The sequence below is a fragment of the Microplitis demolitor genome, chromosome 8 (assembly GCF_026212275.2).
Source record: "Microplitis demolitor isolate Queensland-Clemson2020A chromosome 8, iyMicDemo2.1a, whole genome shotgun sequence".
In the NCBI taxonomy this organism is placed as follows: domain Eukaryota; kingdom Metazoa; phylum Arthropoda; class Insecta; order Hymenoptera; family Braconidae; genus Microplitis; species Microplitis demolitor.
This window is the reverse complement of record NC_068552.1, coordinates 14,837,169-14,861,404: the sequence shown is the minus strand read 5'-3', so window position 1 is coordinate 14,861,404 and position 24,236 is coordinate 14,837,169. Positions and strand designations below refer to the sequence as shown.

At 27.7% G+C, this 24,236-nt stretch overlaps 6 protein-coding genes across 10 annotated transcripts; 2 read left to right on the top strand and 4 right to left on the bottom strand.

Moving 5' to 3' along the window:
- Positions 1-422: 422 nt before the first annotated feature.
- LOC103573177 (E3 ubiquitin-protein ligase MARCHF5) lies at positions 423-3,621 on the bottom strand. 2 transcript variants are annotated; one of them, XM_008552143.2, is made up of 7 exons: positions 3,458-3,621; positions 2,894-3,150; positions 2,630-2,804; positions 2,332-2,540; positions 1,897-2,215; positions 835-1,000; positions 423-756 (listed from the first exon to the last, which is right to left on the bottom strand). In XM_008552143.2, the coding sequence occupies exons 2-7, from the start codon at positions 3,084-3,086 to the stop codon at positions 601-603; spliced, it is 1,218 nt and encodes a 405-aa protein (XP_008550365.1). In that variant the 5' UTR covers positions 3,087-3,150; positions 3,458-3,621; the 3' UTR covers positions 423-600. The 2 variants fall into 2 exon arrangements, with proteins under 2 accessions (XP_008550365.1, XP_008550366.1); XM_008552144.2 differs by having other exon boundaries at positions 2,630-2,792.
- Positions 3,622-4,982: 1,361 nt separating this feature from the next.
- Positions 4,983-8,603, bottom strand: LOC103573179 (nucleolar protein 14 homolog). Of its 2 annotated transcripts, none has more exons than XM_008552145.2 (3): positions 8,439-8,603; positions 5,435-7,952; positions 4,983-5,341 (listed from the first exon to the last, which is right to left on the bottom strand). In XM_008552145.2, the coding sequence occupies exons 2-3, from the start codon at positions 7,939-7,941 to the stop codon at positions 5,089-5,091; spliced, it is 2,760 nt and encodes a 919-aa protein (XP_008550367.1). In that variant the 5' UTR covers positions 7,942-7,952; positions 8,439-8,603; the 3' UTR covers positions 4,983-5,088. The 2 variants fall into 2 exon arrangements, with proteins under 2 accessions (XP_008550367.1, XP_053597344.1); XM_053741369.1 differs by having other exon boundaries at positions 8,451-8,603.
- An 859-nt stretch (positions 8,604-9,462) lies between these two features.
- On the bottom strand, positions 9,463-12,380 carry LOC103573180 (26S proteasome regulatory subunit 4). The gene is made up of 4 exons (XM_008552146.2): positions 12,081-12,380; positions 10,528-11,098; positions 10,073-10,459; positions 9,463-9,982 (listed from the first exon to the last, which is right to left on the bottom strand). Exons 1-4 carry the CDS (start codon positions 12,081-12,083, stop codon positions 9,612-9,614), a joined length of 1,332 nt encoding a protein of 443 aa, XP_008550368.1. The 5' UTR covers positions 12,084-12,380; the 3' UTR covers positions 9,463-9,611.
- An 859-nt stretch (positions 12,381-13,239) lies between these two features.
- Positions 13,240-16,233, top strand: LOC103573321 (ankyrin-1). The gene has a single exon (XM_053741575.1). It carries the CDS (start codon positions 13,240-13,242, stop codon positions 16,231-16,233), a length of 2,994 nt encoding a protein of 997 aa, XP_053597550.1.
- Positions 16,234-17,447: 1,214 nt separating this feature from the next.
- Positions 17,448-19,693, top strand: LOC103573181 (uncharacterized). The gene is made up of 3 exons (XM_008552148.3): positions 17,448-17,756; positions 17,866-18,027; positions 18,326-19,693. The coding sequence occupies exons 1-3, from the start codon at positions 17,696-17,698 to the stop codon at positions 18,553-18,555; spliced, it is 453 nt and encodes a 150-aa protein (XP_008550370.1). The 5' UTR covers positions 17,448-17,695; the 3' UTR covers positions 18,556-19,693.
- Positions 19,694-19,777: 84 nt separating this feature from the next.
- Positions 19,778-23,534, bottom strand: LOC103573182 (uncharacterized). 3 transcript variants are annotated; one of them, XM_008552150.3, is made up of 6 exons: positions 23,377-23,534; positions 23,194-23,284; positions 21,907-22,271; positions 21,276-21,836; positions 20,039-20,375; positions 19,778-19,969 (listed from the first exon to the last, which is right to left on the bottom strand). In XM_008552150.3, the coding sequence occupies exons 3-6, from the start codon at positions 22,111-22,113 to the stop codon at positions 19,845-19,847; spliced, it is 1,230 nt and encodes a 409-aa protein (XP_008550372.1). In that variant the 5' UTR covers positions 22,114-22,271; positions 23,194-23,284; positions 23,377-23,534; the 3' UTR covers positions 19,778-19,844. The 3 variants fall into 3 exon arrangements, with proteins under 3 accessions (XP_008550372.1, XP_008550371.1, XP_008550373.1); XM_008552149.3 differs by having other exon boundaries at positions 23,194-23,534; XM_008552151.3 differs by lacking the exons at positions 23,194-23,284; positions 23,377-23,534 and adding an exon at positions 22,920-22,939.
- Positions 23,535-24,236: the final 702 nt, after the last annotated feature.

The window sequence follows — 24,236 nt, the reverse complement described above, 5'->3', positions numbered from 1 at the left end:
CGAAATTGTAACTGCGTTGTCCTTTTTTCAATTAGTGCTTAAACTTTTTTTTAATTAATTATCAAAATTTTAATACTCATTATAATTGAAGGTCATTGAATATTTTTAAAAAGTCAGGGACACGGTCTGAGAATGGCCTTAAAAACAATCAATAAACAATGCAAAAAAAATGTCAACTATTTATATATTATTGATATTTAGAAATTATCAAATAGAGATAAAATTTAATCTACCAGTACTGAGATAACTACAACTGTAATATAATTAACTATTGTGATTTGTTTTTAAAAATTTTTTTTTAAATCTAAAACCTGTAATTATAGTGATAGTTGTATGTATATTTACAGTTAATTTTAAATTTAAATTTTCAGCTTTTTTTCTACAATCGAAACGTTTTAATTTCCACAAGTCCATGTACAGAATCTTCGTCACGTCTAGCTTTATTTTATACTTTTAAATTAAAACCAATACAGCAAATCTTACATCGGAGATTGTATGATTGATTGATAATTAAATACATATATAATTCCGTTTAACAGGAATTTTTATTTATTTATTTATTATAATTATTATTTAATATATATATTTAAGATAGTTTATTTACGTCTGCCCATTTTCAGTATTCTGTTGTCGTCTGTACATAGTAACGTTGCTTTCCGTATAATCCATTATACGTCTTTGACACTGTCTTACATATTGTTGCTGCTTGTGATATATTTTAAATGCTCCTTTTATCGTAATAAATGCTATTCCACCCTATTAATAATTTTTTAAAATAATTAATTTATTTTAAATTTATAAAATCATTTTTAATAAATTAAAATAAATACTTACGAGTATAGTCCGTTGAAAATTTGAATTTATACTTTCGAAAAATATGTTACCACAAATACTAGCAATTGTTGGAAGTAAAAGTGCTCCACAGAGAATTCTTGTTGCACAAACAGGATCACTCATTGCCGGTACATCTTGGGATTGAGTTCTTTCATCATCTGAGTAACTAAAAAAAAAAAAAATGTTTGGAAAGTTTTGTAATAAGAATGTAGAGTTTACTTTTAAAATAAAGTAATTAAAAAAAAAAAATAATGAATAAACTGACAGCTGGTTCAGTTTATTTTATAAGGGGGCTAGTAGTACATACATGAGTAAAATAGATAGACAATATACGTATAGAAAACAGAGCGAGATGTATGCGAATGTAAATGTGGAAAAAAAGATCGAAAGACACATGGACAATAAATTTTAAGAAAAAAGTCTCAGAAAATTCATAGATTTTTACTGATATCTTTTAAATGGGAAAGAGTTTGTCACTGATGTTCAAAAGGGTTTATCCCATGGATGAAAGACAACTTCTACAAAAAGAATTAGATTGATTCATTGTTCGTGACGGCTTAAATCCAGACGACTCACAGACATACATCCTAACGGACGTCACTATAATAAACTTTTTAACTGAATTTTTCTTTAATTATAAACAATAACATTTAATAGAAAAAATCGACCATCGCATTAATCAGACTTAAAAGTTTATAAAAATCACTAATGAGTACACAATCAACTAATTCTTTGAGTTATTGAAATGACTTTATGCAGGTATTTTGCGAAACGAAAATACTTCGCATTTGAGACGTGCAAAAAAACATAAATTTGTTTAAATAAATTACAAATTTTAAAATGGCATCCGCAATTTCTTGACATCCAGATTGATTTTCATAAATAAGTATCTATTTTATCAATAATAATACTCATGTTAAAAAATTAGTTCTAAAAAGGCTTATCATCATCACCATAGTCAGAGACGTTTTACATGTCTTCAAAGCTTTAAAAATTCCATAGAATATTTGTAGGTCAATAAAATGTAAAAATAAATAAATTTATTGAAAAAAATTAAAATACCTTCGGGGTAAAAAATGTCTAAGAACAGGAACCTTGCAAGCATGTCGTCTAAGTAAGCTCAATGCTTGATCTTCCCATCTCAACATTTTACCAAGCACAAGCATAATCGGAATCGTAGGTAGTCCAACTAACATTACTAAAGGATCAGTCTGTTCCATCATAGTTAGGCCATCCTTACAACCCACCACCTGCATTACTGTAACAGCTCCATATGTAACAGCAGTCCAATAAATAGAACCGACTACTATACCAGCAGCAATAAATGGACAGACTCGGAAAATTACACCATCAATTGTATCAAGCACAACAACTAAAGGACCTAAAATATAAATAATTATTATTTTATATTTATACACTGTAAAAAAAAACGGGAGTAAGTCCAGGTATTAACATTTTCGGTTTTAAATTGAGTCCATTTTTAAGGAAATTACTTACCCATATTAGGATAGACGATAATATATTCTGTATTACATTGTGGACAAGCAACGTAAGCTCCAGCTCTACCTTTTTGTTTTTCATCAACCCATCTCTGTATACATCCTTGATGTACCCACTTAGTAGTACCTCGACAATGACACGGCTTTACCCACAAAGCTGTTGCGTCATCCTCGTCTGTTGCGAAACATACCCAGCAATACCTTTTGCTAAACAAAAATAAATTTAATTAATTAATTAATTAATTAAAATACATGAAATGAGTATAAATTAATTAATTTTGTAAAGAAATACAAACTCTTCGTCAGAACTTAATGTAGGCGCACTAGCAGATGTTTGATTAGGTGATGAAGCGCCGTCAGTAACATCGCCCGAAGACTCGCGGTCTGTTACGTTCGATGTTAAATTGAAGGTCGGCTCGTCTTCCGAAGACATCGATGCTGCATGTGTATCTGAAGGTTCTTCAAACATTGCTGATAATTATTTAGTATTCAATTTCAAATAAAAAAATATATATATTAATTAATTAATTAATTAAGTAAAATAAAAGAAAACAAATTACCATTTGTAGATTCACTACTCAATGGATCGGATCTAAAGCTATTGCTGAGCCTTCTCAATGTTTCTAGTCTAGGAAGACGGTATCTATTAGAACGTGACCCAGCAGCTGTATTGGCAGTTTCAGTTCGTAGAGCACGTCCTCGATTATCTCTACTCTCCAAATCATTTGACAACGTTGAACTGTCGTCAGACATTGCGTCGTTTGTTATTACCAATTACTCTAGACTCTACTATTTCCTCATATAAATTGTCATTGTCCTGTAACAGAATTAACAATTGAATAGAAAAAAAAAAAAATAAAAAAAAAACAAACAAACCAATAACGTCATTTGCTTATTTTTTTTATCAATAATGCGCTGTAATTAATTAATTTTTAATTGTAAGGGATTATACAATGCGCAAGTTATATATAATAATAATAATGAGAATAACATTTCACATATGTAACGTAACTTATTGTATATGTTTTTATATGCGCAAAAATTAATCGAGATGATCGAGCATTTAATGTTTGCGCGACTTACAGCAACCGATGACGTTGTATTTTATTGTTAATTAACGTTACCTTTTTGATATTGTTAACAGTTTATAGGTTCATAAATATAAATATTATTTAAATGGTAATAAATAAAAATTTATACACGCCAACACAAGTTCGCCGTGATCGAAAAAAAATTTACTTTTTTTTATACATTAGTATGCATAGTGAAGTTTGGAACTTATGACCATGTAAATTTGAATATACTTGAAGTTAGTTGCAGGTATGCAATTATTTTGTGCGCATGCCCAGAAACTTCAATAGTAGTTAGGATATGAAATGTTGCCCGTCATCTTTCTCACACTCGAAAAAATTAAATGAACTTTCTTTGTTGCGGCGATCCATTGAATGAAAATTTAAAAACAATTTTAGTAAAGAAAATTGAAGTTTCTGAAAAAATTAAAATTTTGGACTGAGTGCATTTCGAAATGCGCTGCGAGTGAGCAGCTGTGGCATAGCGCTTATAGAGGGTAGAGGTACGATTTTTGCACAAAACACTTGCGTGTTTTTTTTTTTTTTTTAATATTTTAAATATTTCTATTATGTTTTGTTCCTATTTCTAACAAGTTATTTTTCGAATATCTAATTTTACCGCGCAAGTAATAAGAATACTTAATAAATTATTGATGAAAATAAAAAATTTCGGACATACTTTTTAGCTTAATTAATATAATTATTGACACAAATAATTTGTAATAAAATTATTAAATTTCAATTTTTAAATTTCACGCTAAGATGGCGCTACTGCGTGTTGCTGTATTCAACGTTCAAATTTGTGCTAAAGTTGGGGTCGGTTGAATGATTGCAAAATCGATTGCTTTGTATCAACTAGCGGTCCAATAGCGGCAGTCAAAATCATCGACAATGGCAGTAGTAGTCCAGATTCTTCTTTACGTTTAAATTAAAACACAGTATTGCAGTTAATTCGCGGAATTATCCATAAAATTTATTGCTCATAGTAATTGTTTAATTAAAATGTGGAGCGTTTGTAAAATTTTCATTGTGCAAAGTGTCTGTGGTGTTGTTAAGTGTTGAGTGTTCAGTGCTAGTGTAAAGTGTTGCGAATTGCTGAAGCTGATAACTTCCAAGTCCTGAGCCAAATCATCTGGCATCGTCTGGTGGGAAATAGCAGTTAAGTGACGTTTTTTTAGCTGCAATACACTTGGAGCAATTTAAATTAAATCTCCAAGTGTATTAGGACACCCTTCTGCATATTATTTCCCTACCAAGGTTTGTTCAAACACGCGTGTTTTTTTTTTTTTTTTAATTTTTTAAATATTTTTCTATTATATTCTGCCGCTATTTTATTTTGACGTACAATTTTTAGTTTTCTCCAATTTCTAATAATTTATTTTTCAAATGTTTAAATTTACGGTGCATTCCAAAATGTGCTACGCTGCAGCTGTTTGCAGCGCATTTCGGAATGCACCCACTTCGAAAAAAAAATAAATAAAACAAACGAACGTATTTTATGAACAGCCCCTTACTTGTTTTAATAAAACTACAGTACAAACGCGTTTAAAAAAAAAAATAATGGAAACAGTATTTTAAAATATGTAATATAAATTTATTTAATGTTAAGGATTTATTTATTTTTACAATTAATAAAAAAGAAATTGAAAAATTGCAACAAAAAATAAATAGATAATATAACTAATTTATTTTTTTCGTTGAATTTTATTCAATTCACCCTGTTGTACAGCAGCATCGCCATAAATTTCCCTAACTTTACGCTTACGCTCTTCATCACTCTTAATTTGTTGTTTAATTTGGACTTTAGCTAAGAACGCAGCATCTCTTCTGATTTCTCTTATAGCTCCCTTCTTTTCTTTCTTCAATTTCAGCGCTAGTTTCTCTAGCTCTGCTTTGTCTTCCCTTGAAGACTTAGCTCTGAATTTTTTGACATCATACCTGTAAATTGATAAACAAAATAATTAATGAAATGTACAGTGATTAAAATTACTTAAAAAAAAAAAAAAAAAAAAAATTGAAAATTTTACGTACACAGACGAAACAAGTGGTTCCAAAAATTTAAACGGCTTCGGTCTCTTTTTTTCAAAAACTAAATACTCCAATTTTTTGTTCGCCAACGACTTTAAATCATCAGTTACATTTTCAACAAGTTTTCTAACAGACTTTGGATAATTTTCCCATGGATTAGTTTTTATTTCCAATAATTCAATAATAGGTTTGAAAATAATGTATGCTATATCTATTTCTTCCAACTGGCTTTTGAATTCACTTATTAAATTAATTGCCGTTACAAGAACACGCACTCTAAAGTCATCATTGAATTCTTGAATTGTAAGATCATTTATCTTCATACGTACATTATCAATATTTAATTTCAAATGCCTCTGACTTTGATCTAGTACCAATAAATTTGATAAATCGCCAGTTTGTTTAAACGGTGAAAATATGTGTGGTATACTCAGAGATTTAGTCACCGCTAAAAAGACTATTCCTCTTAAGAAATTTATTGCAGCAGGCAGGAATCTTTTACTCAGTAATGTAAACTCTAATAAAAGAGTGACAACAAAAAGTCCTTTTGAAATATCCATTGCCGTTTTAACTCGACATCTTGATAATATTTCAGACATAAAAAGAAAACAAGGTGTCACGATGGCATGATGAAAATCGGAAGTTGAAAACAGTAATGATATCAACTTGAACAAAATAAGTGTATCCAATTGTGGATATATTTTTTGCTTTGCTTTAAATTCATCGAACTTCTCTTTCAAAACAACCTTGACACACGCGCCAGCATTTTGACTGTTAAATTGAGCTAAATCATATAGATGGGGAACGAGTCTATCGCAAATCTGGAAACAATGGGCTACGTCTTCTGTTTTATCAACTCGCGCAATATCCATCAAATACTGCAACGAGTACTGAAAAACATTTGCCAATTTTTCACGATTACCTTCACCCAGTGAGACGTGATTACACTTGATGATTCGCTCTAAAATAATTGACTGGTGGTCAGGACTCTGAGTCCTCAGTAGTTCTTTTAATTCTTCATAGCTTTCAGGTGCTTTGTAAGTGTACGGCAGTTCTTGACGTGCTTTCTCAATTATTTCTTCTCGTTTTACGCCTTCACTTGTCAGCTTCTTTTTACTAATAGCATTATTTACTTCTTTTGATGATAGTTCTTTAGCTTTACCATTTAATTTTGTGATTTTTTCTACTTTACTACTAGATTTACTTAACAATTTCTTTTCAGATTTTTTTGATTTAGATTCTTGGATTTCTTTCTCATCTTCATCATCATCATCATCATCATCTTCCTCCTCTTTATCTTTATCTGCTTCATCTTTGTCGTTCTCATCACTAGAAGATTCAGATGCTTTTAAATCAGACAGATCATCATCTGAATTTTCATCATCATCTTCATCTTCATTTTCTTCATCTGCATCTGCATCAACTTCTGACTCTTCTTCATCATCATCACCACCATCATCAAGTTCTTTATCGAGACCTTCATCTTTTTTGCTATCTTCAGCATCATTTTTAAAAAAATTACCAATAATTTGACCACCTGCATCGTAAGCTAACATATCAGTAGTGACGTCTTCAATTTCAAACCCATCGTCATTATCATCGACGGACTTATAATTTTTACTATCAGGTTCATCATCAACAAATCCCTGCATCCGTTTCAAACGATCTCTCTCCAAAGCTTCCAATTTTTCTCGTTCCTCTTTAGCAACCTCGTCATCACTCTTCAAACGGTCAGACGGGTTTCCTCGACTCTCAAACTTCAATTCCTGGACAGTTCTGTCGAAATCATCAGCTTTCGGTTTTACCACCGACTCATCAGTCCTCTTGGAGGCACTCAATATCGGCAACAGATCTTTCCACTGCGAATCCAGTTCTTCAGTTTTAGAACGATTCTGTTCGCTAATTTTTTGTTTCTCAGCTTTACGTTTTTTCGATTCATAAATCAACTGATTTAGTAAATCTGACCGTGATGCTGCGCCTTCAGACTTAGACAATATTCCACCACCAAAATGAGCTTCAGCGACAAACTTTTTGTCTAAATATCCGTTAGCATTTCTACCATCTTCATCATCGAATTCATCATCACTTCTTGGATCCTCAAATTTCTCAATTTCCTCCAAGGTTTGGCCTTTATGAGTCAGCACTTCATCATCATTTAAATTAAAAATATCCTGTTTGTGCGATTTTATTTTCTCCGCAGCAAATCTTGCCATTGATTTCTCTTCCTGAGTCATTCCACGATTATGTTCTCCAATACGACGATCCATAAAAAAATTAAGTTTGTCTTTTTGGGTAAATTCCGGAAGTAGAGTATGTTTACGTTTATTTATCGCTTTGGATCTTGCAACACCGGGTAGTCCACGATCGGATTTTGATTTTTTACCCAACACTTTATGCTTATCTTTATTAAAGTGTACTTCAAATGGATTTACTTTTTTCTTGGTGTCCATATTCTTTTTCTTTGATGCCGATTCGGCCAAATTTTTCTTCTTATTTTTAGTCTTAGCCATTTTTTTATCAACTGAAACAAATAAATATTAATTAAAATATCAATCCTCAAATATATTTAAGACAGTAGAGTTAGTGGACATCGGACAATTTTTAAAACTATTAAATAATAAAATAAAATGTTTCTAAAATAAAAATAAAAAAATACACGTTTAGACAATTCAAAAATGAGTGTATGCATTTTTTCAAATTTCATTATATTAATTATTTAATTTTTTTTATATGTAATTATAAAATTTTCATGTCTGCAACATTTATACTCATGCTTTATTTTCAAAAAAGTTTAAAAGTTTTCATGCCTCTCAAACTTTTAATTAATTGGTATTAAACTTTGAGCTTAAAATTTTATATAAAATTATAATTTCACTTGATAAATTATCTGTCTATATGATTTACGTAACATTAATTAAATTATTAACAATAAAATTTAAATTCAAAATTTGTAATAATAAATTACTAAACATAACCTCTAATATGTCATATGTAAATGTCTAATTACCTATCAACTTACAGCGCGAATATTATTTTCAATATCAAAAATTATATTTATAATATTTACAAAAATTATTTTTCAAAAACTAATTTTATTTTATGATTTATAATGTTTGCAACCACGTGTTTTACTTAAAAACACAACAAACAGAAACTGCTGCCATGTGACATGCCGCCATATTTAAATAAAATTTTTCGACTTTCGATTGTCAAATTTCAATATACGAGTTTTTGTTTAATCGATATCCACTCTATCGATTTAATTTTTTAAGTATATTTTTATTATTACAAATTAATTAGTCATTAACACAATTAAATAGAAAAGAAACTTAAAGTTTCTGTTTTTATCTTAAAAAAAATATATAATTGATGTTGATAAATAATTACTCGGTTCTGTAAGTGAGCTTTGATAGAAATAATTTAAGAAACGTATCTTATATTTTTATATGAGTTTGAATGTAGCAGATATGATAAATTTTAAGTTACAAATAAACGAATTATAAAATTTAAAAAAATAAAAAAATACATATACTGATTTTCAAATTCTATAAATGTGCATTTTTTAAACTTTATTCGATTTACATTGAATTGACTTATTTCAAAATTTTTAAAATTGACAATCGTCAGCTACATTTTACTCATTATATTTTAAAAATATATTTAATTTAAATGAATGTGAATGTAGGAGACATGAGACAATTTATAAATTTTAAATAAATAAATCAAAGTATCAAAATTTAAAAAAAATGCGCGTACTAATTTTTCATTTATCTAAATCCGCATTTTTTTATTTTTACTCTACTTACATTTTATTTATTTATTTATTCAAAAATTTTGAAATTGTCTCTTGTCAGTTACATTTACACTCACATGAGTTAAAGAACTTGCTAATTCGCTGTTGAGTGATATAAGACAATCAACGGAAATAAAACAAATTCTTAGAAAAAGTTTGTTGATATCGGGCATGCGAGAAATATTCTGGTTAAAATTAACCAGCAAACGTAGCAAAGTATGATTAAAATAACCACAAATTCAAAAAGGATTAACTTTATTTTGAATATTTATTATAGAACTTATATAAATTTATATCAATGACTTAGACAATATAATTTAGTTATCTTAAAATATATAAATTTTAGAATTTTCAAATTTAATAAGAAATACTGCAGATATTTTTCTTCTACAAGTAAAGGCCTTCTGGTGATCCCTCCTTCTTTTTGTAAAGAACATTCTCCTTAGATTTTTTAAAGTCATCATTGATTATTTTCATTCGACGTTCGCGAAGTGCCATCAGACCGGCTTCAGTGCAAATCGCTTTAATATCAGCACCAGATAGATCATCCTTTGACATAATAAGTTCATTTAGATTAACATCTTCCGCTAAGGTCATTTTACTGGTGTGAATATTGAAAATGCGCCTCTTGGTATTTTCATCAGGAAGTGAGAATTCTATTTTTCGGTCAATACGACCTGGACGAATCAACGCGGGATCTAGAGATTCTATTCTATTTGTTGCCATAATGACTTTGACGTCACCGCGGCTGTCAAATCCTAAAAACAATCAACCAGGTTAATTAGTAAGATCAATACAAATAATAATTAGGTGGTAATGATACTTAATAAAAAAAAAGTGTTCCCTACCATCAAGTTGATTCAATAATTCCAACATAGTTCTTTGAATTTCTCTTTCACCACCACTGTTACTGTCGTATCGTTTAGTACCAATAGCATCTATTTCATCAATAAATACAATTGTCGGTGCATGTTCTTCTGCAACTCTAAAGATTTCACGAACTAATTTGGGGCCTTCTCCTAGGTACTTTTGAATCAGTTCAGAACCAACGACACGCAAAAAAGTCGCGGAAGTTTGATTTGCTACAGCCTTTGCAAGTAAAGTCTTTCCAGTACCAGGTAGACCGTACAAAATAACACCTTTTGGTGGTTTAATACCCATTTCTTCATAATACTCTGGATGAGTTAGGGGTAATTCGACTGCTTCTTTGATTTCCCGAATTTGTTCATCAAGACCTATCAACAATCAATAGTTTTATAAAATTCTAATCAATATTTCTAAACTAAAAAATCAATATAATTACCTCCGATATCAGCATAAGTTTCCTGAGGTGCTTTTTGCAACTTCATAACAGTAACTATTGGGTCTGTATCATCATCAAGAACACCAACAACTAAATGGTATCTGTAGTTTAGTAAAACACGACAACCAGGCTCCAGCTGATCTTTATTCACAAAAGAAAGAACTGATACGTAGTATTTAGAGCCTAGAGAAGTAGATACTATCGCATGATTATCATCAACCATTTCATCCAACGTTCCAACATTCATCGGAGTTCCTCTCAGATCGTCAACTCTAGATCTCTCTTCTTCATTTTTTTCCTCCTGGGGCTTAAGTCGCTCTTGGTTACTAATAAATTCCTCTTCCATCAGCAAATAATCTTTTATCCTCTCCAACTTCAAGAGCTTCAATTTGCATTTAGTGTATGGAGTAACTTGAGGTAATTTCAAAGCCACATCTGGGCCCTTTGGACGACGTTTCTTATTACCAATTCGTGTTGGAATTGGTGGTTCATATTTTTTCTTTTTCTCTTCATTATTCTTGTTTTTATTCTTTTTACCTCCGGCACCACTGGCGCCTGACTGACTTTGACCCTATTCAAAATAATTCATTATTTTTATTACTATAAAATAGGAATTTGAATTAAGTACAAGTTCCAATTATCGACACCATAAGCACTATGACGTATAGTCTTCATAGAAATTTAATTTTTTTTTTCCTACTTTTTGTATTTTGGACCTGTATTAAAATATTTATCTTAAAAATATTTAAAGAATTTAAATAATTAATTAAATAAAATGATGCGTCAATAACTGGGTTTTCTATGATATTTATAATTATATATTTTTTAAATTTTTAATTGGATATAAAACTTATAATTTTACATGAGTATAAATGTAGCAGATATGAGACAACTGATAAATTTTAAGTAATTAAATAAATAAATAAATTAAAATAATGAAATTGAACAAAATGCGCTTTCTAATTTTTCAATTATCTAAGTATGCATTTATTAATTTCTATATTAAGTACTTACATTTTATTTACTTATTCAAAAATTTCAACAATTTCCAATTGTCAGCGACATTCATATTCATTAATTTATGATACTGAAACTAGATGACGTCTAATAATTTTTGGATTTTGTAAAAAATGATAAATTTTAGAAATTGCACCGAAAGTTTTTTAAATTTTCTACATGAGCATATTTTTAATTTTTTTTAAATTGAATTATAAAAAAAAAATTCCGAAATTGATAATTGCTAACTTTAGGATCAGGTAAATTTTATTCATTATAGAAAAAAGGAAAAGTATCCAACAATTTTGTATCCAGAAAAAATGCATACGAAGAATTTTTAAAAATCTTTCTGAACATATTTTCAAATAATTTTTTTCAAATGATGAGTATTTCTTTTTTTTATTGAATCAAAAAATTATCGGACCTCTACTACTTCCAATATCATTTTTATTTTAAAAATTCATCCAATAAAAAATTTTTTTTAATTTATTATTCAAATACTATTAATTTTTACAATTACAAAAATTATTTAAATATATAATAAAATATTTACTTACCATTTTTATTCGATCTTATAGTAACAAAAAAATCGCAAGTCACTCGTAAGATGAAAGGAAAATATTTTAATTTTACTATCGAACTTAACGTAGATAAATAAAATAATTATTCTATTTATTAAATTTGTAAATATTGTCAAAGAAAAAATAATAATTACAGTATTTATATAATTATTATTTTACAATATTGTAAATAATTAAACAAATTGTTATTTATAATTATTTTTAACCATGAGTTCACGAAGAATAGGTTCGTTGACTAATACACAAGTATCCTTCATGCACGTGTGTTATATTTTTGAAAACAATAATCCAACAACAGCAGCACAACTGCCATCTTTAATGCAAGTTCGATAGTGACGATCGATAGTCATTTAATCGATAATCGTTGGCAGCAGTTAGTAATTGAACCACGTGACTACATTTTACCGCCAATCCGATAGCGAGACATTTAAGTAGGAGAAAAAGATAAAGAAATTTTAAATCTTTTAAACTCCAACTTCATTCTTATTTTAATTTTAATGTGTCTCTACAAACAACTGAGTGACACATACAGTTATCACGTTAAATTAAAATTTCCAGAAGTGAAAAGTGTCAAGTGAAATATTTTTTAAATTTATAAAATTTCATTAATCAGTATTGAGTTTTATATTTTATTCTTTGTAAAAATGAATGCTAAAAACGGTAGGTTTATTTAAATATTTTATTTAGATTACTTCTGCTTATTAATTAATAATAAAGAGCAATAAAATAATTAAATGAAATTTTTATAGATTTATCAAAATTTAAATTTTCTTTATTTTTCAAATTTATAATAATAAAAGTTATCTATAATGATAAAATAATCAGTAAATACTATTATTTTAAATAGTGATTTTTTCATTTATAATTAAAACGTAAATAATTATCGGTTAAATTTCAAAATTTTGAGTCTATGCAGGAAAAATTAAAATTTGAGCTTTAAAAATTGTAACTTTTACATTAAAATTTTATGACAGGTAATATAATATTTATTGTTTGGATTGTTAAAATTTCCTCACTGATTTTTATAATTTATTTTATTCTGTGCATACACTATCTATAGATTTATTTATTCCATGTTCTTTTTATCCCAACTATATTTAAACATTTATTTTTTATTTATTCAACAGAATACATGATGTCGGATATAGAGACCAATTTGATGAAAGCAATAAATTCTGGAAGTTTTGGAAAAATCCAAAAATTTCTGTTGGACTTAACAGAAGAAGGTCTTGATATGTCAAATTTGACTGATAAAATAGGATCTTATGAATTACTTTGGCATGCAGTACAACTTAAAAGGACTGAAATCGCAAAAGTATTTTTGCATAAAGGAGCTCAAGTGAATAACCCACACAAGAAATATCCAAATACTATCCTACATTTGGCAGTATTAAATCAAGATTTCGAGCTCGTCGAGATGTTGGTTGACAGAGGAGTTAATGTTGACGCCAAAAATTATCAAGGAAAAACTGCACTTCATTTGGCAGTCGAGATGGGTAATGAGAGTCTAGTCACAGTACTTTTAAATAACGACGCTGAGGTAAATACTGTCGCCAATGACCAATCGATGCCTATCTATTGTCCCCTTAATACAATCGAAAGACAAAACATATTTAGACAACTTTTTAACTCCGGCGCCGACATTAATGCAGCGCTATGTAATGCCGTCATTAATGGATGTCTCGACACAGTGAATTACCTTTTAAAGAATTATACTATCGATGTAAATAGTAATTCTTTTTGTCTGCCCATTGCAGTTTTTAAAATACAACCGGGAAGAATGCAGTACGAGGTGATCAGTGATATGTTATATGATTATGGGTTTACTGCAGATCTAAAGTACAAAAATAATGTTGAATTTTTTCACCTCATTGTTGCTAAAGGATATTACAGAATACTTGAAGATTTTATTAAATTGAGCATTGACGTTAACAATTTAATACGACATTATAACTGCGACACGCTCCTTCACACCGCGTGTAAATTTGAACGAGTTGAGATTGTTAAATTACTAATAAAATATGGCGCGGATTCAAATATTAAAAACATAGACAATAAACCCCCAATAATTTATAGTATTTCTAAAAATAATTTAGAAATTTTCAATCTTCTTTTGGACTCTGGAGCTCATGTGGAAAAAAATGACCCTACTTTGCTTAATGAGGCAGCGTACGTGGCTAATATATCGATGATTAAAATTTTACTCGAGCGTGGGGTTGATGTAAATGGAAAAAATGAGTTGGAGATAACGGGTTTACATTCAGTTGTTTATAAAGCTAATGACAATCTAATGAGACGTCTAAGTGACAATCAGGCGAGGGAATCGATTGTTAACTTTTTTTTAAATATAGGCGCCGACGTTAATGCTCAGATAACTGATAACAGATCTGTACTTCATTTGGCTGTTGAAAATAATTACGAGTCAATCGTCGAAATTATTTTAAAGCACAACGCTAATGTTAATTTGATAGATAATAAAGGACGTTCACCATTATTTATTGCCGTAAAAAATAATAATGAAAAAATTACACAAATTCTTTTGAAATATAATGCGAATGTTAATTTACCCAATTTAAATAACGTAACTCCATTACACATTGCTATTGTTAATAAATATGAAAAATTAGTTGAAATTTTGTTGGAAAATAATGCTGACACTAGTTCGCGATATTTAAATGAAGATAATACGCCATTACATATGGCAATTAAATATAATTTTGATAATATTACAAAAATGTTATTAAAACATAATGCAGATGTCAATTTAAAAAATTTAAATGGAAGTACTCCATTACATATTGCTGTTAAAAGTAATAATTTGAATATCGTGAAAACTCTGTTAGAAAATAATGCTGACGTTAATGCTATTGATAAATGTGGAAAAACGGCTTTATATTTTGCCAAAAAAGAAGATCACGTCGAAATCATAAATAATATTCTCAAGTACAAGCCAAAGATCTCTTCAATTTATGAATTCAAAACTACAAAACTACATGAAGCTGCTAGGACTGGAAATTGGCTAGATGTTCTTGATTATTTAGACGATTATCCATATGATGTTAATACTATTAATTACAATGGGTCTTTACCCCTACACATTGCCGTTGAAAATTCATTTTTTGGAGTTGTTGAATACCTGTTGGAATACCGTGCTGATGCAAATTTTACGAACGAGCAAGGTCAAACATCCGTACACATCGCTGCTGAAAATGGATCCACAGAAAATGTTGTGGAAATTCTTTTCCAGTATATGGAAAATACTAATTGTATTAATAAAAATGGATCGACACCACTGATGATTGCTGTTGAACGAAACCATTTGAAGCTGATAGATTTAATTATGCGATGGGGCGCTAATATTAATTTTAAAAACTATGCAGGTGATACAGCTCTTCATATTGCTACAAAAATTGAAAGAAATGAAATTATATTTAAATTAATAAGATATGGCGCGGATATAAATATCGAAAATAATAATAAAACCGCGTTATTTAATGCTGTCGAGTCGTTCAAAAAAAATCGTTATATTGTAAGTAATGTATCGGTTCTTTTTAACGTTTTTAATATTTTTATTGACCATATAAAAAAATTACAAGCGGCTAAACTTTATGTTAATCCAAAAAATCTACGGATTATAAAATTCTTTGAGGAAATGCAAAATGATTCAATTTCTAACAATCAAATTCATCTGAAGTATAAAGATTCAGAAATAGATAATATCATTAATTCTGAACATAATTCTGACGCAGATTATGTGATTGGTAATAATGATCAGAACCTTAATGAAGTACAACTTATGAAAGATACTAAAATTGGTGACAGTAATATTACGTACTATTATTTTTTGACAAAAAATACTCATCAATTATGTAAATGTATTCCTTTTGGAAATATTAACGAAACTTTGGAATCAAATAATTATTTTAAGACATTTCCAAACTATTCTTATTTTATTTATCATAAATTCAATGAAGTTGTTGCTAGAAATAAAATGTTGGCATATTTTAATTTACATATATTCCAAGGTACCTTTAAAAGTTTACCAGATGTTTGTATTGATCACATTAAAAGTTATCTTAGCAATGAAGATTTAATTAGAATATGGTACAGTAGTTCTAGACATTATTAATCATGTGTATTATAATAATTAAAAAATATTTAAATTAATATAATTTATAATAAATAATATTAAGCTATGATAGTATAATTTTGTAATAATTATGTTCAATGTTGTCATTCATATGTACATATGTATATAATATATATATATAATTTTTATAATAAAAAAAATGATGTTCAATAAGTCATATAAGATTCATTTACAATAAAATTCTACATTTTTATCCAAAAGATTTTTTATTTTATGCTTTTCTATATAATATAGAGTAGAGGTAACGTTTTTGGCAACTTTGAGGTCAGTTTTGGTCACTTGAAAAATTTTAATTAAGTAATTCGTAAAATCCGCTATGACACTTAATTTTTACAATGTGTACAAAAGTACTTTTGTAACACTGTTGCAATAAAAATTTTATTTTACACTTTTTTATCAATTAAAATAAAGTTTCAAATGAGTGTGAATGTAGCAGATATTAGACAAATTAATAATTATAAATAAATAGAGTGAATAATTGAAAAAAAATAATATTTATAAAAAATGCACTTATTAATTTTTAAATTTTTTAAATGCGCATTTTTTTTAAATTTTTACTCTATTCATTGATAATTTTTAATTTGTCTAATGTTTGCTACGTTCACTCTCATAGTTTTAAACATACAAAAATGTAGCAGTGACCACATGCCTGCTTAAAAAATCCGATATATTTTTATTTACCCGCAAAAAATGATAATTTTTTTTTCAACTGCAGCTGAAATTTTTTTCTATTTACTTTGAAGATCATTAAAAAAAGAAAAGTAGATTTACTTGAGCCCCCAAAATTTTAATATTTTCTTAAACCCCCCCCCCCTCCACCTCTCTTCCCATTAATATTTTTGATTTATATTGGATATAAATCTGCATAACTACTTTTTAATTGTGCAATAACAATAAATTTTTATGAATATTATTCAAAAAATATTTACGCGCCTGCTTATAAACTTACAGTTTTATTCTTTAATACAAATTTTTTAAAATAAAATAAAATTGATAATAAAACTTTTTGAAAATCATAGATTATAACTTTCCTTTAAAATTACATTAACAAATATTAATTATTATTTAAAATTTTAAAATTAATTTCTAATTTGACATTTGTAGTACTTACACACATATTATAGTATACATAAATATATAGGTATACGTAAGCATTTAGAAGAGAGCTGTTAGTAAATGGTAGTGGTATTCGACGTTGGGTAGGGCGTCGCCGCATACAATTTATCATTCTGTTCAGTGTTGATTATTTAGTTTTTGAGAATTTATTTAAAAAAATATAAAACTATTAAATAAATCGTAAAATCTCATAAATTTAAAAAATAAATTGTTTTAAATAAATAATACTAAAATCATACTGTGATTAAATTTGTGACAAAAATTAATCATACACTTGTTTATGTGACTAATATTTTAAAAATATTGTTTATAATTTCTAATTAATATGGCCCAGAGCTCGCAATTTATTATTTTATTAGTACTACTAGTACTTTTTATTCACCAAAGTAATTATTAATATATTTATTTCCAATAGTCTACTTTTTTTTTACTGTAATTAAAAAATAATAAGTATTGTTTTAATTAAAAATAATTACGTATATATTTATTTAATAGGCTCAGCAATAAAATGTTGGGAATGCAGATCAGATTCAGATCCAAAATGTGCTGATCCTTTCGACAATACGACTGTTCCAATAGCTGATTGTTCTGAAAAAATGCCATTAGATTATTTACCGAATTTAAAAGCAACATTATGTCGTAAAATTCGACAAAAAGGTTTGTGGTCTAATAAATTCAAATTTAAACATACAAAAATTATAATACTGAAGTTAGCCCACGTCTAATAGTTATTTGATTTTTTTTTTTCAAAAAAATAAATTATAAAAAAAAATTATTTGAAAAAATGGCACCTACAATTTTTTGAATTTTCTACACGTGAATTTTTTTTTTTGTCATTGATTTGTTGAAAAAAAAATCAGAAAATTGTTGATCGTCTATCAATTTCAAGATCATAAAATATGACAGTTAATTTTTTAAAATTTCATACTTATCTAATTTATTCATTTATTTATAGTTCATGGAGTGTGGACATATATAAGAAGTTGCGCGTACTTAGGAGAACCTGGTATTGCCGGTGATGAAAGATTTTGTCTGATGAGAACAGGATCATACAATATATTTATGGAATACTGTACATGCAACAGTAAAGATGGATGTAACGCAAGTACTTCAGTACAGAGTTCTTGGTTGCTTTCATTAGCTGCCGGTTTATTAACATTAGGATACTATTTGACAGCTAAGTGATGATATTTTATTTATCATGATCACCAGTTCAGTAATAAGTTTTTGCGATCAAATCAATTTTTATTCCAAATGAATTTTATTTAAGACAAGAACAAGCCGAATAGAAAATAACGTGTGCCTTAAATGTGATTCATCACGTCCAGTTTTTTTGTTTTATACTGTATTTTGTATAAAAAATATTTTTTTTTTTGTTACCATCATCAAAATAATTCAAACGCATATACTTACTGTCTTCAAGTTTAAGCTATGAGTACTTTTTATATCTAACACTCATGTAGTACAAATATGAAAATTTTTAAAGGAGATATTTCTATTGGAATATCATGATATTAATTAATATTTTTATATGACTGTAAAATCCGTCCAATTGCAGAAATTACTTAGTGATAATTTTATTAATTTTAATAATCATGATCTATAATTATTTTTTAATTTTTTACAAGTTCGATTTAAATGTTAATGTAAATTAGGAAAATAAATTAAGAGTATCAATGTTTTTTTACGAAAATTTTATACAATAAAAGTGTTGATTACAATAATAAACACTTGGAGTTTTTATTTTTATTAATAAAAAAAACAATAAAAATTATCTAGGTGCGTAATTTATTAAAATAAAAAAATTTATTTATTAAACAATGATTCAGAGTATTAAAAAAATGATATTAGGCTTTTAATAAAACGACATTACTTATTAATATTAAAACTAATATTATAAAATACAATTGTAAAAAAAATATATTTTAGTTTCTTAAATAAAAAAAAAAAAAATTGAATGCAAAATCTACTTTAATATTTATAATATTTTGTTAATGGCACTCCAATGATTGTCGAGACGCATCGTGTACTTATGTATTGTACTTTCTTTTATATATAGAATACGTTTATGTCAATTAAATGACACACCCGTATCATAGTAATAACTCGAATGATTCATTGGATCACTATTACGCCAGAGACTTTGTAATAAATTCTTCAACTTATTACGATCAAATACTAGACGTCAACTTTAACATCTTCATCAAAACATACAAAATCTCTTTAATAATATATTTTATTTTACTGCAGTATATTTTTATGCTGCGTGAAAAATTTAAATAATCTCCGCTATCACATCTCGTGAGAGCAACAATAGTGGCTAGTTTGAATTTCAACGGACGGTTTAATCAGATTATTTTGAATCATTATTCAAAGCTACTCGCAACTTATGTACATTTTAAAATTAATACCCATTCGATAAACGGTACAATAAAAAAAAGAATTTACAATTTCAATTCAAACTCTAAGTAGATTCATTCAAACGCTTGCCATTTAGTAACAGCTTGTCCTGGTTTGGCCATTGCTTGTTTCCATTGTTCGCTATATGTTCCACCGACATCCGGACCAATGACAAAGTGTCCGATTGTAGTTTTTTTACCTTAAAAAAAAAGAATCCAATATATAAATATGTATGAATATATTATTGTTAAGAATAATTATAACTTACCCATTTTATTTTTGGAAACAAATTTAACGACAAAACTGACATCTTTCAGCGCACCTTCATAAGGATTTTCAGCAACAACTTGCGCTTGGTCTTGGGCAAACTTCATTGATACACTTGGATTAAATCGATCACTTTTCCAAAAATGCGTAACTCTTCCATTATCAACCACTGACATTTTTATATACAATTGACCTTTAAGTGTCTCCTGCTCATGCATTGTTTGAAGTGAACATCTCAAACGAGATAAGCTTAATATCAGCCGACCTTCACTTACATCTTTCTTATCACTTTTTTCTTGTACTAGAATCATTTCTACTTGGCCTTTTTTACACTCCCGCTAAAAAAAAAATAATGTTACTTATCAAACTTGTACTTGATCATTAGTTATATTTCTCTTAGAAATATAGCTATTGTAGAAGGTCTCATGTCGCAAGTTTCAAAGAATTTTACTATAATATTTTTTATTTTGCTGAGAAATGCCGTAAAATGTCATCAGTTCAAAAGTTTATATATGTATTTACGTATGCATATAAATATGTAATAAAAAGCGTCATCTCAGATGGATGCTGAATAAAATTTTTATCAGATCTTAATGAAACTTAGAGTACTTGTTCTTTAGGAAATTATCTTGGCCAAGTTCAATGATGAGCAAAATCGATCAAATAGTTTAGAAGATATGGGTGTTTTAAATTTTTTATTATTTTTGTAAAAATAGCATTTTTTACTTTATCCTTAAATAATTTTTGAACTGAAAGTGATAACTTAATTTCGTAAAATGCGTTTTGAAGTTCATGAAATTAACTTCAATTTTTTTAACTGCATAACTTGAGTTTTTTAAAAATTTCTTCTGATGACAAATAATCTAGATTATTTGAACTTAATCCTAATTATGAGAAACAATTCGAAATGATTTGCAATGTTAAATGCCCATAAGAAGGGCGATTCAAAAATATTCAAAGTATTAAAAAGTATTTAAAATTTTTTTTTTCTAATCGTTTTAATTAATTTTTTCTAATGAAAGAAATGAATAGAAAACAATTTTTCATAAAATTGGGTAAATTTCTCAAATCTACAACTTTTAAAATGATTGATCGATTTGACTTATCTTTGAATCCGATCAAAATAATTATTCAAAAAGTAGGTATGAAATTTCATAAATAAAACATATAGTTTTCAATTTCGGGTATGACCGGATATCACTTTTTATTTTTAATTGAAATAATTTATTTAAACTTACTCTATCTTCAGCACCAGAGATCCCACTGGCAATCGGTCTAAGTGGTTTCCAAATATCACCAGTCGAAACATCGTCCGAATGTTTAGACTTGGGTGGTTTAGTAACAAAATTCTTACTGTCTAATGAAATCGTAGTCGCTCCAACAGTTCGTCTTTTATCAATACTTTTTTTTTCAATGACCGTTTCTTTTTCCTTCTCCGTACTTTTGCCAAAGAACTGACCCAACAATTTATTGGATTTCGACTCTTGTGATCCAGACGTCGTAGCTCCTTCCTTTTTCTTTCCATCTTTCTTGCCACTATCTTTACCACTTTCCTTTGAATTATTTTCTTTCTCCGCTTCCTTTTTATCAGTCGCTATCAGCGGTTTGTCCTCAAGTATTGCATAAAGCGTCGCTATTATAAGTTTCGATCCATCTAAAATTTCTTCCGTAACTTTAGATTTGCCAAATTTTATTTTAGTTTCTTTTCTTAAGTGAAACGTAAACTCCTCATTCCACTGTGGCCAAGATTCATTTTTTGATGTCGTCTCAAATTTTTCCTTACCCGGAAAAAATTTTATCTGAAATTTTTTTATATAACTCATTAGCATTAAAATTTATAATTGATATTTAATTACACAATAATTTTACCTTGACAACATAACTGTTGACTCGAGTAAATCCAAAATTTTGTGGCAAATGTCTCGCACCGATAACAGTAACACGTAGTGTTTTATCATACGGCGAATTAACGATTCTTAGACCTATTTCAGGTTCTAAATTAGTGGTACGATCCAACGGAGTCGTTACGCTCTTTAGACTGCTGTCAAGAAAACTCTTAATCCTCGCAATTGCCATTGTCGTTTTGTCTTAACTGATGTGTATATATTTATATATGTATATGAAATATATACTACTTATAGTAGGCGTCTTACACGTTGACAATTAGACTCGGTATCGCTATCGAGCTCCCTCTTATCATTGATCGTGATAACATTCATCGACGTAAACGTCAACTAAAAATACAAATCATCTTTCATTACTAATATTACCGTACTCGAACTTAAAGCTAAAGTTTTTACTTTACTTTTTTTAACAACTCTTATTATTATTATTATTTAATTATTACAGCTATTGAGGACAAAATTAACTAATAATAGTCACAAATCAACTAGAGGTATAATAGGCGTGGTCTTATCAGAATTGTTACTTCATCAACCATCAAACTAAATAAAATAATTCAATGCAAGCTACAATTACTTAACACCGTGACATTTATTTCAAATTTATAACTTTTTTTTTTTTTTTCGTTGTCATTAATATTTGACAATGAAAATCAATTATATTCATTACGTATAGTGCAATATATTATTTATTTAGCTATACATTCAATCGATTTAATTAGCAAGTATGTTATTACCTATCGCAATACTTTAGTCTATATAATAAAAGTTTTTAATTAATTTTTTTTAATTAAAATTTTTAAATAAACTATTTTAAATATTTTAATTATTTTTAAAATGGAAAATGAAAATTAAATTTCTATGACATAATAAAATTATTTTTTATTGTAATAATAGTAGTGAGTAATGAGTAAAAAAAAATTCCCGCGTTATTATAATAAATAATAACTACACTTAAATCGTAAATTTAAGTTCACATACCTAGGTAGACTTGTAATCAACTTTATATGAGCTCTTTCCTTTAATATTTAATAACAAAAAAAAAAAAAAAAAAAAAAAAAACCGTTACTTAACGATCAATATTACACATCGGTCAAAATAGAATATCAATTTTTAAACGTAACTCATTACTATTAACTTAATTAAATTTTTAATTATATGTAATAATTACAATTTACTTTTAATGTGATTGTTATAATAATAATAATAATAAATATTATTACTATTATTTTTATGATTTAAAAAAAAAATATACCTTGATTTAAAAGTATGTAAATTCACATCACTGAGTAAATTTGTACAGAGTCCAAAGATATAATGGACCTGTCAGACGCAAAAACTCGTAACTAAATCACAAAACAGAGACGTAAATCATTGATGAATAAATTTTGTTTTGGAGTAAACTAAACTTTAACTTTAAAAAATAATAAATATTTACTATATTTATATAAACAAGTTAAGTTTACTACTATTGTGTACAATTGGATCTGTCAAGTGATTTAATATATATGAAGATAAAAGTCTAAAGTGAGTTGCCTTTATATGATATAAGAAGCAACCGTAACCGGCAACTAAAACATCGCGAGCTCGACATATAAAACGGTACCAGCAGCAACAGCAGAAGCAACTGCGATTATGGAGGGGAACAACCAGCTATCCCTACTTTATACATAACTATATACGATTATATGTACCCTGGATCCTATCTTACTTTACTCTAAAATTATCTGTTGCATTTTACAAAAATTTCTAAGCTTATATTTAGTTATATATGTATATAGAAATATTGTATTTAATCAAGAGCACACACCAATAATCATTTTCGCATGCATACCACACTTACATTTACCTATATAAGTATATATATTTATATATACGAGTAGGTAGATATGTCTAAGTGGTTACCGAGTACTACAAGGTCGAACTCAATTTATAGAATGGTCAGAAATATATATATATTTATCTATACCTTGAATGGGCTTGGATTTAATTCTTATATCTTTAAATGTTATATATTTTATAAACTGAATTTTTTTTATAAATTTGTTTATCTGTTCAATAAATAAATAAAATTTTTATTAATATCTAAACTAGTACGATATCTTAAAAAAATTAAACTGATGCACAAATAAAAAAATTGATTTACAATTTTGATACGACGCAAAAGAATGTCAAGATGCTTGTATTGCATTTTAATAATCAAGTTTTGCAACATAATTATTTTTATTTTTGTTTATTAATTAACTATATTCTTATTACACGATATTATAATAAGTTAAATAATTCCTTAAGTATATT